This window comes from Lissotriton vulgaris, chromosome 4_1 (assembly GCF_964263255.1).
Source record: "Lissotriton vulgaris chromosome 4_1, aLisVul1.2, whole genome shotgun sequence".
In the NCBI taxonomy this organism is placed as follows: Eukaryota; Metazoa; Chordata; class Amphibia; order Caudata; family Salamandridae; genus Lissotriton; species Lissotriton vulgaris.
Window position 1 is genome coordinate 736,839,799 of NC_141691.1, and position 20,388 is coordinate 736,860,186.

The 20,388-nt window shown below is 44.4% G+C and overlaps 1 protein-coding gene across 5 annotated transcripts in view; it reads left to right on the forward strand.

Annotated features, from left to right (window-relative positions):
• RPP40 (ribonuclease P/MRP subunit p40) overlaps positions 1 to 20,388 on the forward strand; it is a 498,013-nt gene that overhangs the window by 392,145 nt on the left and 85,480 nt on the right. For all 5 annotated transcript variants that reach the window (XM_086965034.1, XM_086965035.1, XM_086965036.1 and 2 more), the window contains one exon: positions 9,045 to 9,179. In XM_086965034.1, the coding sequence (XP_086821160.1) occupies positions 9,045 to 9,179 (135 nt within the window). The remainder of the gene's footprint in view (positions 1 to 9,044; positions 9,180 to 20,388) is intronic.

The window sequence follows — 20,388 nt, forward strand, 5'->3', positions numbered from 1 at the left end:
CAGTGACAGCTGGGGAGGATCTGGAGCTCCCCGTATCCTGCGCAAGGCGCGTCCCCCTCTTGGCCGCCATCGAATCAAAGGACAGCTTCGGCTGTTTGTTGTCCGGTTTGCCCATGTCAAGGTGCCCGTGGCCGTTGACGGCACCCACTGGGGGGAACAAGGATGCACAAACTGACCAGCAACCACAGTGCAACGCAATCCAAAGGGAACCCCCTCGTCTGCCACCCGGTACACACTGTTCATAGGAAACTCAGGGACGGCCGTAACTCGCAGATACCTCTACTCTCGCAGCCGTGGTGCCCAATCCGCAGCGTAGTTCAGTGGCAACAGAGGGATGAAGGCCACCGGCAACAGCAGAAGTCCCCCTCGCCCGCACACTCCCAACAGTAGAGGAAGCCCACCAGCACTGCGGGCCCGCACTCAGTCCGAAATTATGCCAGTCCAACTCCACAGCCCGCTCCACAGGTGGCAGACAGGAAAATCACAACGCCAGCAGCAATACCTACCAGGCACCAGCACTCCTCACAGTAGATCCAGCAGATAATGCAGTGCCCCGCAGCATAGTCCCAGCATCCCCATGTGAGGCGAAAGGCAGCAATAAATCAGCATGGAATGCACAAACTCTTACTGTACATCAGCAGCCCCCGCCAGCGTCGGTAACTGCATCAGAGAATGGCGCCCTCCGAGGTGAGCTTCCCTGGACTCACGCAGCCCACCAGGCCAGGGGCGCCCGGTCACGTCGGCCCTGCGCCAGTAGCACTGAGGGAGGACGCCCGCAAAAATCACCACAAATCAGATCTGGCCGCTGCAGGTCTACCGGCACTCAGAAGAGGCGGGGAAGGATCAGGGTCGGACAGGGGCACGAGCAGGTAAAGCACCCCGCCTCACCCGTCCACACAATGGCCGCCGCCGCACACGGCCGCCGGCCTCAAGTGCAGCAACGCGGCTCCACAGCCTGCACTCCCAGCAGCGGGCACAGCGGATCTCCGAGTGCCCAGCGAGAGCTCCAGACTGCCGGTCCTCCGCACCGGTAGCAAGTCTTCCAGGATAGCACCGTACCGGGAGAGCCCGCCGAGGGGCTTGCACAAAGGCCCACCCACCTCGTGGTATGCTGCGGACTCAGGTAGTGCGGGAAGCCGGCCAGCAGTGTTAGTCTTCTCCAGGGCACCTCGCGGGGATATCTTCAAGCGGGCATAACTTCGGCCAGGAGCAGCGAAACCATGTGCATTTTAGACCGGAGACGTAATGGGGCGGGCTCTTCGAGGATCCAAGGTCAGAGGAAGAGTAGGCGACAGTAAATTAGGATAATTAGCGGATTATATCTCCAGGCTGCAGGAGCCTCACATAAGTGCGGCCATGCTGCTAGTGCGCCCTCAAGCGCCCCGGCATCACAGGAACTTTGTAGTGAAATTGCTTCCTTTTTTAGGGACAAAATTAGCAACATTGTCGGTAAACTCCACCCGAAGGCCCAGATGATACGGCTCGGACGCCTGACATAGTCTCCCAGAGGACCACCTCACTGGACATCTTTAATGCCCCTTCGGAGGATTCATTTAACCAGCTTGCCTTGAGTGGTGTAGCTTCAGGCTCCCCCTTAGACCCATTTTCCTCCTCCTTAGACCCGACCTCGTGTAGGTGGGTTTTGGATGTGTGTGCCTTAGACATAACAGCCCAGCTATTTTCCCCTGATGGGGTAGTTTTTATGGTAATTAGACGTACCAAGTCAAATACTCGTATAATACTTATCCAGCTTCCAGAGACTCTCCCAATCTGTGTGTTGTGCACTGCCTCAAAGCATATGAGGAAATGACTGACAAGATCCACCCTCGGGTCGAAAAGCAGCTTTCATTCCATTGAGAAAACGGTGTTGTCTCCTATAATAGCCTGATCGGTCCATTGGGTGATGCAAGAGACTGGCAAGAGGAGCCATGGGTTCAAAGCTTTTTGTCTGGGGGCATGCCTAGAGAACCTAATGTGAGCAGCAGATTGGAACTCGGACTCTACTTTTAAGAGATTCTGTTTTAAGCCGGTGGTGGAAGTGGCTCAATTGGTGATTAGTAAGCTTGGAACTAGCATAATCCTCACTTCCGGTCCTGACTAAGAATGAAAATTTGCATAACTGTGTGAAGGTAAGTTTTATCTATATTAAGGATATAGAGTCGAGGATTAGCCCACCCGGCGATCAAGTGAGACACAGGCCCTCCCGTTATAAAGTAAGTCATCTGGGATTCATGTTGAAGGTTACAATAGTATAACCTACATTTGTTAAGATTACATTTTTACTGTGTCTGTATGCAGTAATTGTTATGTAGCATTACTTGCTTTTGACCAAGGATGGTTTGGAATAGTCACTGAGGCGTGTCTTTACAAGAGCATCTAAACAGGATGCGTGAAATGGAACTTATGGTGTGAGAGCTTATTTTCTGATGAGTGGTGTGAGATCTGCTCGACAGGTATTAATCATGTCATTGTCTGGTGAATCGGTTCCACTACTATGTCAATTGGTAACATTTTTAATGGCAGTAGATAAATGTTTAATATAGGGTAGATCCCCTCTAATTTTATGACCTTGGTGCTATTGATTTTAATGATTTATAATCTTGATTGAATTAATATTTTTTGTTACATTGGTATTAATTTGAAATGTAATATCAGCGGGGTTACCACCGCAGCAAACTGATGCACTTTATGCACATAAGATCATTCGAAAGGATGGGAAAGTAATGTTTATTGGTCGAAATGTCCTTGTGATATCTTTGGAAAAGTATGTAAAGCACACTGTCATTTTAATCTGTATTATGTAATTCAAGATGTAAGGTGGCTAGACTGTATATATGGGATTGTTTTTTGTATCATGTGAAGAGACGATCTCTTGTTTTAAAATGTAATTGTGTTTTTCTTGGTGAATTATGATGCTCTGATTGGATGTATGACGTTACCACGCATACCATTACCACGCATACCATTACAACGCGGTATTTACAACGCATACCGTTACAACGCATAGCGCTTTGACGTGCTGGATAGTGGTAAGTATAATTTTATATTCCAACTCCAGTCCCCGTGGATACTAGGGAAGGTGTTGGATATAAAATTAAACGTATTCCCTATCCTAGAGCGCCCCCCAGCGCAATGCGTTGTAATGGCATGTGTGGTAATGCCTGCGTTGTAAGTGTAGTGCGTGGTAAAAAATGCGTGGTAAACGTTGTATACCGCTGTGATTGCAATGATTTTAAGTAATCAAGCAATAAAGATTATATATTATGGTGTGAATTCGTTGAAAAAAAGGGCACACAAGCAGCGACAGGAGACTGTGTTGGGACCTTGCTGTGGACAATAAAGAAGGACTTATGAACTGATTTGTTTTACCTTATGTTCATGGGAATAGTCGTTTTGAGATGTTTAAAGTGTATGCTGTGTTTGAAATGGTGTATATTAAAGCAAAAGAAAAAAGTATTATCCTCGCCTCCATGTCCTTAAAAGGATTGAAACTTACCTTCACACAGCGGGGCAACATTTCGTTCTACTTTCAACCGCGTACAATGAAACTGAATTGACATAATTTGTTTCTGGAATTTACTTGCAAGTGTCAAGTCGTAGTTGGAGTTAGGAATATAGGATTGTGAAACATTATGCAATCTCCCCCTACGTTTTCAGACTTTCAGGCCTTAGGGTGGCTAAATGCAGGTATTTTTAAATTTTTTTATAACTCTGTGGTTCACCTCATCCCTCCTAGGTGTGTGAGGGAACCCGCATTACCCCAGGATTTGTATTCCAACAATGTTTAGAGATTTTCTGCTGGTCTTTTAACCTCGCAACGCGAGAGACCGAGCAAAATCATCAGCCATAGTTAGCCAATAAGACTCCATATTCGTGTACATATTTTGAAGCCCACCTTCCTCTCCATATTCCTGTCCAATTCCCAATGCATTTGTACTTAAAAATGCAAATATAAACAGTGGATTGAATTAAACCAAATTTTAAAAGAATTTATTTATTTATGTATTTATTTATTTGACTTATAAAGCACACTATCACCTTGCAGGCATCCTGGCGCTGGTTACTCAAAGGGGCGGGAGAGTGTCAGACAGGACAGGGTGGAATGCACAGGTTACAGTTGTTTGGGAAACAGCCAAGTTTTGATCTTTTTCCTTAAGGGGAGAAGCTCCCTGGTTTGCCTTATCTCGCACGGGAGCAGATTCCACAGTTTGGCCGCGGCCACCTCGAAGGATCTGCCCCCTGATCTGATCTTTTTAAATCTAGGCACCCTCCCCAGCCTAGCCGCTGAGGAACGAAGCAACCTGGTTGGTGTGTACCAAGCAAATTTCGATTGTAAGGGAAGAGGGCCTATTCCATGGAGGGCCTTGAAAACGAGACAGAGGGCCTTAAATTGTACCCTCTGTCTCAAAGGGAGCCAGTGCAGTTTGGCCAAAGCAGCCAACCCATGTGCTCTCCTAGGAAGCCCCAAAACCAACCTAGCGACCGCTGATTGCATTCTTTGGAGTCTATCCAACAAAAAGCCATGGGACTCCAGCAGTAGGGCGTTACAGTAGTCCAACCTACTGAGGATCGTACACAGTGCCACTTGCGCACGTGCCTGGAATGGCAAAAGTGGGAGAATCCTCCGCAAGGAACGCAGAATAGAAAAGCAACAGGCGGTTGTTTTCTTTACATGCGTCTCCATGCTAAGCTTCTGTTCAAGCATAACCCCTAGGTTACGAACTGATTCCACTGGCTACACTTTAGTCGCTGTCTCAGGAGGCCAGAAATTCTCAGGAAACTAACGGGAGATCTTATTTCCGGCGCTAAAAAGCACCTCCATCTTCCCCGCGTTAAACTGGAGCGAGTTATTTTTTAGCCACCGTGACGTATCCCGCAGATAATTGTGGAATACCTCCACAGGTGTTGATTCATCTCCCTCAAAAGAGAGGATCATCTGCGTATCGTCAGCGTAGTTTATTATCTTGATTTTATAGGCTTTAATGAGCGATACCAAAGGTCTTAAGTATAGGTTAAAAAGGATGGGACTGATAGCTGAACCCTGTGGCACCCCATGTGGGACATGAAAGAACACTGATTGAAAAGGGGGCAAGGACACCGCCTGCTGTCTGTCTCGCAAGAATGACGAAACCACATCAGAGCGCAGCCTCTCACCCCAGCATCACTTAAACGGCCCAATAGGATCTCATGGTTGACCGTATCAAAGGCGGCAGACATGTCAAGCAGAATCAAAAACGCTGCCTGCCCCCTGTCTGCACGCCTTTGAAGCTCATCCACGGCGGTGACCAAGGCCGTTTCGGTCCCATGAGCCTGGCGAAAGCCGAATTGATCGTCCTCTAATAAGTGATGCTGTTCCAAATGTTTGGAGAGGGTTGCACTGACCAAACGCTCGACAATCTTAACCGGGAAGGGCAGCAGGGTTATGGGTCTGTAGTTCTTGGAACATTCTGGGTCCAAGGAAGGCTTTTTCAGTAGGGGCGATATCACAGCCTGCTTCCACTGGGCAGGAACAGTACCCGTGGCAAAGGATTGGTTACAGATCAGGCGGAGAGTGGGAAACCATTCCTCCCCATACTCCTTCCAGATCTTATGTGGCACGGGGTCCAAAGGAGAACCGGATGAAATCCCCCCTGCCAACCCACTGAAGGCTACTTCCGTGAGAAGTGGGGACTCTAACAAAAGTTCACTCTGCGACCAGGCTGGATCGTTAGTCCCATCCAGCGGAGTCCCGTGTTTGGTGGCTGGGGGATAGCCGCTGTCCAGGGAGTCCTCCAAATCCTCAATATTTAGCTCAATTTTTTCCTTGAAGAATTTGGCAAGACTCTCGCAAAGTTCCTGGGACGGGACAATGGCGTTCTAAGAGCACTCGGGGCTAGTAAGTTTGTTTAGTATATTAAAAATACTTCTAGAACTATTAGTAGCAGTACAGATCAAGGAAGAATAATAATCTGCCTTCGATTTCCTAATCAGGCTCTTATATTCAAAGATTTTTCGCTTCCACTGCACCCTACTAGCTTCCTCGTATTCCCGCCTCCAACTTATCTCCGCTTGTTTACAACCCCGCTTCAAATTTTTCAGTGTATCATTAAACCACGGGGCAGAGTTTTTTCTCTTGCAACTGCGGATTTTAAGGGGGGCATGAGAGTCCAGCACAGTCGTAATCCCTGTGCAAAGTGAGGCATAGTTCTCCTCAACTTGCTTATCCAAAGCAAAACACTCTCCCACCTTAAACACCAAATTGAAGGTCTTTAGTCGTGCAAGAGCCTTCCAATCTCTGCACAAAAACTCCTTGGTGGCCTGTAGATCCTTTGTTTGAGAACCCTTAATATTGACAAAGAATTTGACGAGGAAGTGGTCTGTCCAGTCCATAGGCAGGATTTCCCCCATAACCAACAGGTCAGGAGCAGTGAACACCAGATCGAGGAGGTGCTCTGCCTTATGAGTAGCTTCTGTGACTTGCTGATAAAGACCGAAGCTTTCACAAGAATGAAGCAAATTTAATAAGCCCAAGTCCAGTGAACCATTAAGCCAAAGGTTAAAATCCCCTAGAATTATAAGCTTATGGTGGGAGGCTGCCATATTGGTCAGGGTAGCTAATAGCGATTGTTGCTGTTGGATGCTAAAAGCCCCTGGAGGTCTATAACACAGAACACCAGTGAAAGTAGTCCCGGAACAGCTCTGAATAGACAGACCCAACAGCTCCGTCCCATCAGCCGGGTCCATGTCAATGGTACCAATCTTACAAGTTGCTTTATAGATGACCCCAACCCCCCCACCCCTGCCGTTCCACCAAGGGAGATGTAAAAATTTGAACCCAGACGGGCATGCCCAGCCGGGGTCAACTCAGCAATAAAGACGAGTCCATGTTTCCGTCATGAACAGGACCTCAAGCTCATGTATCTCAAACAAGAAAGTGGAATCAATGTTAATAGTAAATAAATTTGATGTAACTCTATTCAGCTGTGTTTTTCTGCATCTGATCCCATATCATCTTATGGGAGTTAAAATGGAGAAGTTAAGATTTGGGTCACCACTCATCCCTATTAACTTGATAACTTTGCACCCATTCTTCCCTTTTGCCCAGTCTGCTTGGTAATTTAATAGATCGACCAAATGTAAACATTGTTTGTGTTCCTTTATCTTTTCTTTCCTTTTGGGGAAAATGGTTTTCTTTGTAAAATATGTCCAAGGTTTTGGATCTTGCATTTTGTCTATGCGTTTATGGGATTTATAATGATACTTATGGCGAAGAACTACAATTACAAGTAATAACCCTCTGCTGCTAATTAGCGCTTTGCTGGAAAAGGGTATAACTATTTATTTATGTGCTCAAAATTTTGAATAATGAAGGCAACATAATTCAAGAACTAAAAAGTAGAAATCAGATTTATTTTTTAATTCTTAAAGAAAAATGAGTGCACTCCTCACACAATTCAATGTGAGCTATGCAGAACCAGAAAGGTTGAGGCCCGCAGAGCCTTCAATTTTAAAACAAAAAAAGTGAAGGAGCATCAACATAAACTAAAGTGGAAAGTCTGAGCATGGGCACAGTTAACGTGATGAATATGGTAGAAATGGGGTTAGCAGAAGGGAGGTAGGATGGCCACATGCACGGGGATTCCCCATGAATCAAATCCTGTACAGGAAGAAGTGAAGGAGAGATTTAGGTGCAGCTGGGAGGAAGGATGGGGTACATGAGAAGCAACAGGAAACTTCTAGTGGAAGGAGGAGCTTGTTGGGGAGCATGGAGATGTTTCCCCATGAAAAAGAAAAGAAGACCATGAAATTAAAAATAGCGCTTACAAAAGTCTTTTAGGAAAGAAAAATATAAAGGATATGCACCATTGCTTACCAGTTTATTCGACAAAATGATTACTGAAGCGAGACCTAGCCATAGCAGGAATTCCCTGATGTAACTCTCGGACACTGCCAGTAGGCAGACGTGCTCTTTTGTTTTCTCGCGACCAGAAGTCACAAACACAGAGACGAAATTTCCAACAGTGAGAAATTGTGTGTGGAGCTGTAGGGCACTGCTGTTTTACCAGCAGCCGCTTGGGACAGCGGGCGAGGCACCCCCACTGGTTGCTAGAATGCAGAAGTTAGCCCCTATACGTCAGTAATGTAGTTTCACGATTTTACCCATATCTGTGAAATTATTTCTTCACCCACCAGTAGTTCAATTCAATATTATTAATACGACTTTTTGAGCTCTATACTTCTGTGTTCTCCATTTTGGCACAACTGATATAGAAGCCTTTTTGATGAAAAATGCTGCCACTATACCATTAAAAGTATGGTGGCCCTGATTAAAAGCAAATAAAGTGTATTATGAGATGCATTGTAGGGAAAAGATGGTCTCTATTTGCTAAATTGTCATTTCTTGAAATAGGAGCGCTGAGGTCTCATGCAGTTTCCCCATAATGGACGACATTGCTCAAAGCACTTATGGTTTGGGCCTATGTTAATCTATAATTCTCATTGAGAGGATTAGAGCCTTGAGATTATTTATAATATTGTCCTGTTAAGCACAAGAAACCTGTACTAACCTGCCGCGAAGAGACAGTACTTTCTAATTGTATGGAGAGCTTAGGACCATCAGCATTGCCCATTTCAGGTTTTTAGAGAATCTGAAAGCAACAGGCCTACTTGTATCGATTATGCAGACAGTAAGAAAAACAGTTCACTCTGCATTAAGTTCATTGCACACTGGAAAGCATTTGCTATAAATAGCGAAACCTTGTGGCTTAATATATGCTTGTTTCTGTTCTTAGTAATTTGGTGATCATGTTCTCTTGCAAACTACCTTATGATTTCCTTTTTTTAACATTCAGTGAGGACTCGTGATCGTTATTGCTCGCTTAATTTTACTTCTGCAACTTTGACTTTTCTGTTTTATTGGGTTAATAGTGAGATCATCATTGAGCAGGTTAAGAAGATAATAGACTAAAATAAATGTGCATGAACTGTTGTTGTCTTTTTTCATTTTCCCCTCTCTTAGAAATAATAGTATAAACAAAACTTTTCCACTTTCATTTTTTTTATAGCAATAATCACGCAGATAGTTTTATATCTACATATGGCTGTCCCGATCCTAGCACAATACTGGATCAAGCTTATCTGTGCACAGTTACTGGCTTCATTATTCCTGAAAAAGTTTATGAACTGTTGGAGCACTTACGGTAAGAGATAACTGTATGTAGTTTAAAAATACCATTTCCACGCAGCTCTAATTGAGAAACGTTCCAGGGGTTAACAGGTAATTACTTCTTAACTGGAAGTAAGATCATCTTGCTGGGAAGTCTGTTTTCTGGTCTTGTGTTACAAAAGCATTTAACATCTATTCTCGTGTGAGCCTCATCTTAAATTGCACTCTCTACTACAGCAATACTAAAGAATAATATGACAGTTAAGTGTGTCCTTGTCCCCAGGGTACACATCTGGGTGCAATTTAATAGTATTTTGCCAATTTATGCCGCGCTTGCCCTTACCACGCTGTGCGCCTTCTTCAGCATTGTTCGTAGAGCGTGTAAGGACTGTGGTGTGGAAGCCTTGGATTCTGAGTCATGAAGAGTACTGATGCCGTTCCATTGTAAGCCCCATCTTCAGGCACCATCTTTTCCTCAGGCATGACAGTAACACTAGAGGAAACGGTTTTGTTAATTCTATTAAATAGAGTGCGTTATTCCTAATATATTTGCCGTATATTCCCTAGTGATGCAAAATAAAAAGAATCCATCAATAAGGTATTAAGTTAATAGCCTTAGTTTTATTTTTTTGGTTGTATGACTATGGCACTATAATGTACTCATGAAAACGTCAGTAGTTATATTGTGTTTCGTCAGATTTCAGCGTTGATTAAATGCTAGCCTTGCGTGTCAATGGTAGGGGGTAAACATGTGTTGGCTACACCTGTATTAATTAATCTTCAGTGAGCAAACCGAATTGGACCATAAAGTCATACAACCAAGATATATACCAAAGGATGTTTATTTTGGACTGTATGTTTATATATATATATATCAGCGTGTTACCCGAGTTAACGAGAGTTGCGTCGCCTGCAGAGACTCCTTGAGCTGAGTCTCAATATATCAATCTAAAAACGACGATGCTGTGTGCGCTATTTAGTCTTTTATTTTAGCCGCTGCCAAACGCGTTTCGACTGCTAAGCAGTCTTGCTCACTGGACAAATGGAGTTAGAAAAGCAGCTATTTTAAAACATACAATAACGTTAGTTAAAACTACATGTCAATAGACATAAAAAACAGACTCGTAGTTCAAACTTTTTTTCATAGAGTAACATTGTAAATCACGTTTCATATATACAATTGCAATACACTGAGGTCTAATTAATGTATATTTAAAATCAATGTCGCATTTGCATTGCAAAGTATTTCATTAAACGTGCACTCAACGCTGTGCTGTGATCGCTCCCAATATATAAAGCTCAAGTGAGCGTACTCGGCTTCAATATTGCCTTAAAACTTTATTTACAATACAGCCCGTACAATTATCGCTATATTGTATTAGTTCCTTATGTAAAGCTCAAATGAGCATACTCGGCCTAAATATTGTTATGAAAACTTTATTAACATTATAGTCCGCAATTTATTTTCAGCAGCTGAATCCAGCTCATGTGAGAAGGCTTATTCACAACCCTCTATTCAATGCATATAAGGGCAATATAAAACTCATCGAGCTCATGAAGCGAAAAACAGCAATCATTAGTTTCAAATTCATAAAACTAAAACAAACCAGAATCTGTAACCTGCTATAATCTGTAGTATGTTTTTAATGTTAGCACTTGCACTTTCACTCGATTAATTTTAAATATCTGCAGTACCCCATAGAGGGCATTTTGTATGGGCCTTAATGAATTGGGTTTTTAGTCTGTGTTTGATATGATTCTTTCCTTTTGCACCCACATGGGTTAAATGTTTATAACAGTGAGAATTTTGATTGGTTCTTCACATGGTCAATAATACTATCATAAGGTTCGTCTATCTTATGTTATTGAAATCACTTTGTACGCTGTGTAGATAGCTTACATGTAAATGTAATGTACATATATGAATTTTCTGACTGGGTTTGGATTTTTAACCAAAATGTAAATATATGAATTTAATCATATGCATTTTATAATTAGTAATAACCCAGGAATCTTTTGATTTATATTTATTAGTTGAACCTTATGGGCACCATGCCCCTGACTGTTGTTGGAATTACGGAGTATTTCCTCACTGTTTATGCTTGTTATTAACACAGCTGAACCCACTTAAACATTTGTACTGTAAATGCCCTTGTTTGTGTCCATGACAAGCCATGTGATCAAGCCTCGTTGGTGGAGGCGAAACGCGTCATGGTGGATTGCAGGCTGCAACTTTGGCTCAAATAAAGCACTGAAAACTGCACTTACGTGGTGGTTCCGCTCTTTTTCGTTGTTCTGCACGAAGTAGCTGTGAATGGCGACTTTCTGGATATATATATATATATATATATATATATATATATATATATATATATATACATATATATATATATATATATATATATATATATATACGAGAAGACAAGGATATACTGGATATGTATATGAATTTAAATTAAGTCTTACTGATGATCTTTGTAAGACTGACAAAATGAAAATAAAACTAAGGTTATTAAATTAATACCTTATTGATGAACTATCTTTCTTGTAGATCGCTAGGGATTATACTTCAAATATATTAGGAATAACACACCCTATTTAATACAGTTTAACCACAAGTGAGAGATTGGAGGCCCTACCTTCATCAAGTGTAAAATTCCAAAAATAAAATAATGGAAATGCCTTTCTTTGCATTACTTGGTGTCCTACTTTTTGTTATCTCAACATTAAATATATTCAGCTCTTAATATGTGGCAAAGGGACTCCAGGTGTTCCTAAAACGTCATGTATATCTCTCTCGGGTGGTCTTCAGCCAATATATATTTGAAGCAGGATTTTTTCATTTTACAGCAATGGCACCTCGCTATTATTGTACCCTTCCTCTGAATGATGCGATAAGACGACTGGTTTGCCCATCTGCTATCCTTTACCATGCATGATTCAGCAATATACCACTACCTATGTAATGAGGACCAATCTTGAGATTGGCCATAACATGTTGATGTATGCAATCCAATTTTTGGTATAGCGCTGTATTGTGGCAGACAGCTGGCATTCATCATTAAGTTTTTTTAATTGGTTTGGTTAGCTTGTGAAGTAGAGTTGGTTTGTAGCACTGTGAGAATTATTGACACCAGTTCAAAATGATGAACTTTCATTTCACTTGGTAGCACTCAACAGAATAACTATGTCCATAGTGAGTTTTCAGCTCTGGCTTTCTTTACTAGGAACTGGACCCCTGATGATGCTGTTGTTGGGTCTTTCTCCATTCTTAGAGCAAGGGTGGTTCTGATCAGATTGAGATGTGGAAAGCCTTATTGCCAGGTTTCTTTTAATGGAATATAGACTTGGAATATTTCTAAGAATTTAGGCTTCGAGAATTGCGAAGGCGTATGCCTATTAAATAGGATGAGCTGGCTTCATGGACTTAAGGATTAAAGCTGATTTGAGTTTGCTTCACTTGATCTCATGTTCCTATTTGTTATCTGTTGTGGAGCCAGTTTCTGTAAGACGTTTAGGCTGCAGCCTGATGCACTGTTAAAACAAAGCAGATTACCCTGATCTCTACTCTTCTGAACACCGGAATCCAGTGAAGTTTTTTTTAACTTTCAGGCAGACCAGCAACTTTATTTTGCTTTCTATGGAACTTCTGGATCTCTTTGTTGTGTACGCTCTTGGATATTATGTTGCAATATTTCAGGTGAGATGGTAGCAGGTGCCTCCTAATTGCAGTGCTGTCTCAAATGACAGAAAGACACAATGGTTGACTGTGCTAACCTCATTGGCTCCTCCTACCTATGATGTCTTTAGTCCACTATAGTACATCCAGTTACTAAATATATTATAGTGCTTTTGAGCCTGTCATGAGCCTCATCTGTCAGGATCTTAAGGTACATATAGTGATCCTTGCTTGTGCCCAGTCAGTCAGGTCTGGTGGGTTCAGACAGCACCAGCACTTGACTATATCTCTTTTAGCTATGACAAGGGTTAGTCCGAAAAGGGCAAATATCTATTTATCATTCCTTTTCAACTCTGATAGCACACTAAGCAAAGCTTTATTTTGTGTTACCTTAGTGTTTATCCCAGGACTTTTTCTAAAGAGTGCATTACTACATGCCAAATAGATTTTACCTGAGGGCACGCCATGCATTGTATCAGAAGTCCCCAGACGGTTGTACACATCCGACGTATTCAGGGGAGTGCTACCATCCAAAGTGCCAGATATTCTGTGTGGAGAGACCGATTCTGTGTAGGTATTTGAACTGAATCATTCCAAACTGCGTGGCTATAGCTGCTTCTGTAGGGGCCTTGAGTCCCTGCTGCCATTCATCGCCTGTAAGTGTTTCTACAACTTCTTTCCATGCCTGCCTAATTGTGTAACAGTTCATCACTAGTGAGCAATAGAGAATAGATAATTTTCATTTTCCCATGTCCTCCATTAGTAGTTTAGCCTGAGGGCGTTCGATCTGGGAGGTCTGTAAGGTTTTCAGAGGGAGAATGAGTGTGTCATAGCTTCAAGTATTTGAAGAATTGATGCTTATGCATGTTAAATTCTGCCTAAAGCTCCACAAATGAACATAAGGTGCTGCAGGACATCTGCCTTCTGTGTATCTATTAAAAGCTCACTAGAGGTAAGGTCCCCCTCCAAGGATTCTCTTTCTTCTTGTGAGAGTCTGTATGGAGAAATTCTGTGTAGCAGGAAGGTATTAAGTTGAATAGCATAGCATCCCTGTGTATCTGGAACTACAGTTGATGTTGTGATATCATCTTTGTAAGAAACTGGATTATTGATTGGGGCGGGTGACTACCCACTTCAAGGAATTATCACAAACTTTGTCAGAGTGAACCCTTAAAGACACTAAATTAACCTGTGGTCAACCACCTGGTAGCTATGGCTCAGAGCAAACAGGCTTAATTAAAGCAATGTGTAAAGTATTTATGCAGTACCAAAAAATAATAAAATCGAAATGCAACACAAAAACAAATCCCAAACTGAATTGGAAAACGTAATAAATAAAATGACACAAATCCTAGGAGGTGTGAATTTTTGAAATTTTAAGTAGCAATGTCGCCAGAAAGCATAACATGCAAATCATAATCAATGGCCACAGTAGACTGGGAGCTAGAAGCAAATTGACACTGACCACGATGGAGCACAGATCAAATACACCAACCAAGTTCATCCTGGTCAAAGATTTTACCTTCTGACTTTAGTCCTTTAAGTCTCAATCCACCACAGGAGTACACTTCTATAGCCCCCAGGACCTCAAAGGAGAAACTTAGAGACTCACAGAGTGCCAAACAGAGGCCAAATAGCAGAGTCCAGTCAGGAGGCAGAAGCCAATGGTCAGCTGGACAATTTTAGGCTAAGGGCCCTTGTTGCTTATTGTGTCCATATGGCTTTATCAGTAGGTCCGTCTTATGGCCCTTGACATCCAATTCTTTGTCCTGGGTACAAGAGGGAGAACACAGGTCCAGTTCTTTTGGGCTCTTTTCAGGTCTCAGGCAGCATTTTCAGCCTCTTCTGATATACCACAGTCTCAATACTGTTCTGAAGTGGATGCCCGGAGATGCCTAATGTATGTCTGGCACAAGCTAGTGAGTGGGAGTGTTTTCGGAGAATGCTCTAACCAATGTGGTAAAAGTTCCTGGGGCCAACCCTACCCACTTTGGGCATTTTCAAGATGGCAGAAGGCTTACACCACACTATACTTGCGTTCTAGGGCTGGGTGTGTGTGTGGGGGGAGCGTACTGTATTAATTCTAGTGCCCTTCCACATCTCACACAAAAGTCAGGTTTACCCACTGTGCCCCTAATAAATCCAGACACAGAAGACTGGCAGAACAAAAGTTGTGTGTTCCAGCAACCAGACAGATTGGTTGAGTTAAACTGTCCCTCTAAAGATGACACCGTGAGAAACTCAGCAGGGAGAACTTGATAGGGCTACCTGCCTTTTAAACAGTACAAAAAGTAGGATAACATCTCTCACAACTACGAAACATATTCAACACCCTGAATCCCATGCCTCTCTAGTGCTTTTATAGCAAACGAAGCTCATGCAACGTAGGTCAAGCAAATCTTTGCATATTATCTCGGAGCTTTGCTGGCTTGATAGGCAAAATGGATGATGCAGATTGATTAGAGTTCAATGGGGCAGACATATTTTGTTTACAGGAAATAATGGTCTCTAGATGGGTATGCTGACTTCCACGTCACGGCTGGTAAGGGAAGGAGGGGACGCCCTACGTTTGGACTAGCAAAGTGCATTTCAACAAAATTGAAAATATCAATACAGGACCTTCCAGTCACTGTTCCTCCATGAAATATCCAACATGTACAGCTAACTGTATGCTAACCAAAAGGAGAAGAATGATATCTTAAACACATATATACCACCTGGGCTGAAGGGTAAGGCCAATGGCTCAGTCTCTACATTGGAGGGTATCATCGGCAAAATTAGAGATGATAAAAAGCCTCAGATAGACAATGTGCTGATTGTGTGTGTTGTTGTTAACATCCACCCACCAGCTAGAGTTCTGGGTAGTTGGAGTAAAGAAGAGGAAGAAAGTTGGGGGGATACCAGTTCTAATCATTCCAAAAGGAAGGACATTCCTAAGAGAGGCAAGTTTTACTACTCTATTGTTGAGCACAGGCATGCATTTTTTTTGTAAGACTTTATTGACATCCGTGCAATGTACACAGCATTCGCCTACAACCCGGAGGCCGGCTGCTACTTGACCATCATTTAGATCTATCAGAACACATCTTTCCTGCGGATAACTTGTAGTTCTGCAGCAATGTAGTAACATTTATCAGAAACACAACAACCTGCACCAAAAGCTTCAGTGTACGTCTTACTTTTATGGTTTTACAAACTTAACTCAACTTGCGACTCGATAGATCAAATATGCAGTTCACATCACTGTATTAATCGTTCCTAGATTTATATGAGTAAGTCCTGTCTGATACTTCTATACATCCTTCCACCCAGGGTCCCCACTGTCAATCTATCCTCCTGCCACTCCCCCTGTTCCTGCCCCATCCCGACTGCTACCCCCGCTCAGGTCTCAATCCACATTTTCCTCATCCTCTGAATCGTCCGTGTCCTCTTCTGATAATGGTTCACATATATCTCCTCGATAGCTATTCCACGGAAGCCATATCTTGTTCCATTTTCGGGGATTAGCCCTTTGTTTATACACTGCCCGCTCTTTCACCATGAGCATATCTACATTTCTACACCATTGTGCTGGGGTTGGGACCTCTACCGCCCCCATTGCTATATCACGCTTGGCCACCATCAGACCTATAATAGCCCATTGTTGTCCCTGGCGCGTCAGATCATTGGGCCCCCATACATTTAGCAGGCACATACGTGGATCAGGTGTAAGTGAGACCTCTAGAGTCTGTGAAATCGTACGCAGTACTTGCCTCCAATATTCCGCAATTAGGGGACATTCTCAGAGTTTGTGAAATAGTGTCCCTTCCCCACCACATCCCCTGAGACAATTTGGATGTTAAGCCCTATTGATTTTGTGTAATGTGGTCCTCGTATAATACACCCTATGTAGTATCTTGAATTGCACAAGCCTAAATCGCGCTGAGATGCCGGCTTCCCTTGGGGAGGCCACCGCCTCATTCCATTCCGTCTCATCCATCTCTGCTATCTCACTCTCCCATTTTTCCTTCAGTTTTTGTAATGGGTCTGGCATATTATTCAATAATTTCCAATACGTTAGGGAGGTGGCGCTTGTTTGCATGTAGTCCGTCAAGAGGCGATCTTCTAGCGGGGATGATGCCGGGACATCCGTACCCGCCTCAGTCGCTGTCAGTAGTGCGTGTCGTATTTGGATGTAGCGGTACGTCTCGTTAACTCCCAGGTCGTACTGCCGCTGCAGCTGGTCAAAGGGGATTACTCCATCTCTAGTCCACATGTCTCCTACCGTGGAAATTCCAATATTATCCCACTGTGTGAACCCTTTACTATGCCTTAAGTTTCCCAAGGCCTTAGTGTCCCATAGAGGCGTAAGTCTAGTTATGACACCTCCCCATTTCAGTTTTGCCTGGGCTTTATGCCATATCGCCACCGTGTGTCTAGTAGGTCCCTTGAGCTGCAGCAACAGGCTCTTGTTGTATAACTGGGCCAAAAGACTGTGCGTACCTAGCTGTGCTCTGTCTGCAAGATAGGCCGGGTCGTCCTGCGGCGCATGTAGCCATTGGTTAACAATCTTGAGGTGAGCCGCCCAATAGTTGTCCATTTGGTAGGGCTATCCCACCACTACCAGTCCCTGACCAATTTCCCGTGTGCCACTCGGGCCGGGCGGTCCCCCCACAACAGTCCAGTTATTACCGATGCCACTCTACGAAAATACGAAGGTGGCACTAATACCGGTGTATTTTCTAACACATATAGAAAATGAGGAAGCGCCTTCATCTTAAATAGGGCCGCCCTTCCCAGTAACGTCAGCGGGAGCGTTTTCCAATGTCTCGCGTCTGCCTAAAGCCGCGTGAGCGGCGGCAGTAGGTTTAGGTCGTAGAAGGCTTTACTATCTCGAGTGATGGCTATCCCTAGGTATTTAAATGTGTCGGTCGCCACCGTCAAGGGGCAGTCGGCTGACAGGGTCGGGCGGGGCCTCTAAGTACATAAATGACCGATTTAGTCCAGTTGATTTTATATCCGGAGGTGCGACCATGCCGTTTACACAGCGCCAGCAACATCGGGATCCCCCTCTCCGGATCCGACATGTAGATCAGCATATCGTCCGCATATAAGGAGACCTTGTCTTCCCAATTTTCCCCCCATCTTATCCCTCTCAGCAGCTGGGATGCTCTAAGGACTACTGCCAGTGGTTCTAGGGCCAAAGCAAACATAAAGGGTGAGAGCGGGCATCCCTGCCTTGTCCCCCTAGCCAAGGATATATCTCGGGAGATATGTCCATTAGCCGCCACATGCGCCACCGGGTCAGTATACAGCAATCGAATCCACGAGATAAACCTGGGGCCGAAGCCCATATGGTCCAAGACCGCAAAGAGGTAGTGCCATTCCACCATGTCGAATGCCATCCTGGCATCCAATGACAGAATAGCCGTTGGTTCCGTCAGAGATGGGGCCCTCGCCAGTGCTCCGTGCAATCTACGGAGGTTTGCGCTGTACTCCTATGAGGCATGAATCCCAACTGATCCGGATGGATCAGTTGTGTAAGGTGAGGCATCAGTCTGGTAGCCAACAGTTTTGCCAGGATTTTGGCTTCTGCGTTATGGAGGGAGATAGGACGATAGGACGAGGTCTCATCTGGCGGTTTACCTGGTTTTGGGATTGCCACAATGGTTGCAACTCGCTGGTCAAGGGGCAGAATTCCCTTTTCTAGGCTTTCGTTATACATATCTAATAATGGTGTGCATATCTCTTCAGACATAGTTTTATACCATTCCACTGGGATCCCATTGGGGCCCATGGCTTTACCCGAGTGTAATGCGTTAATGGCTAATTGAATCTCCTCCGTCGACAGATCTGCGTCAAGCTCTCCCCTCGCCTCCTGTGTCAGTGTCTGTGTTGGTATCCCGTGAAGCGCCACTACCGTCTCCTCCTGTGTTATGGTCACCTCAGGGGTGTACATGTCTTGGTAATGAGCAGCCAGGGCTTCAAATATCACTGAAGGGCGTGTATCCGCCTCCCCGTTAGAGCCTTTCAACTGCAGTATATGTTTGGCACCTCCCTTTTTTGTGTCAAACCAGGCCAGGAGTTTGTTGGCCTTATCCCCAATATCATAGACTCTGTGTGTCGTCGCTGTGATGTTCTCGACCGCCTTCCTACGAAGATGGTCTCCATGAAGTCGTTGACAGAGCTGTAGTGTATGTAGTTTGTTTGCAGTTGGGTCCGTCATGTGTGCCAAGTTCGCTTGCTCAAGATCAAGTTCCAATTTCGTCAGTTCCTCCCTCTGAGCGCGTTTGTTATGTTATAGACGCTATTGCCCGTCCTCTCAGGACCGTCTTGTAGGCCTCCCACAGGACCGACGGCGATGTCACCGAGGTCGTATTTTCTGCAAAATAATATCGGGTAGCCTTTTTCAGGTCTTTACGTATGGTCGGTATCTTGAGGTAACCGGGGAAGATCGGGTATATTCGTCTTCTAGCTATTTCTGGACAGGATAACATTAATGTCAGTGGCGAGTGATCCGAGATGCCCCTGGGTCTAATTTGCACGTCGCTCGCGGTGAGGAGACCACCTCCCAAAGCAAGAAAGTAATCGATACGTGATAGACTGTCGTGAACAGCGGAATAATATGTGTACTGTCTATCGTCGGGATGGAACTGTCTCCATAGGTCCACCAGACCCTGCACCACTAGGAAATCACCGAATCGAGAGGGACCCGGGTTCGGGGTGCAAAGCGGAAATCTGTCCTGCGCGTTGTGTACCACTGCATTAAAATCTCCTCCTATTATAAGGTCTCCTTCTGGGAGCTCCAGTAGGAATTTCCCTAATTCGGGAAGGGCGACCGTGTGAAGTGCTAGCGGAATATATATTGATACTAGAGTCAGTGACTTCCCTTCCCATTGTCCATGTGCTGCTGCGAAGCGGCCCTGGTCATCTGTTTTAGTGGATTGTAATATGAACCGGGACGACTTTTCTAGCAGTATGCCCGTTCCCCGTGACCCTGAAGAAAATTCTGAGTGCGCAATCATATGGTACCCACGCCTATCCAGTGCCCGGCTAGCCGTACCCACCAAGGGTGTTTCTTGTAGTAGAACCACTGTGGGACCCAGCCTCCGGATGGCCTGCATAACCAGCCCACGCTTAATCTTGTCACCCAATCCCCGCACATTCCAGGTCATCAGTTGTAAAGGTGGTATTGGCCCCCGCTCAGATCCCCCTTCTACCGGACCATCCCGAGTGTCATGCGCCATTGTCATCCTGTAATGTTAGAACCATGTGTGCCCTGAACTTACTCTGTCCTATCATTCGTATAGCAGTCCATGTGTTATTGTGTATGTGCCACAGTAAATCTTTTCGAGTCAAACAGTGCGAACAGTTTGTTAACATTGAGAACAATCCCCCCCCCAACTCCGCCCCTCCCTGCCCTCCAGCTACACGAGGATGAAACCGCCCGCCTCCCTAACTAAGCGGAGTGCTCAACCCTTTCCCCATACAAATTATACTTGCTCGATGGGGCGAAGGACTCTCCGAAGATGGCAGCCTCTCTCACTCCCTCCAGGTGCCCTTAGCCCGGTGTCCAGTGGCAGTC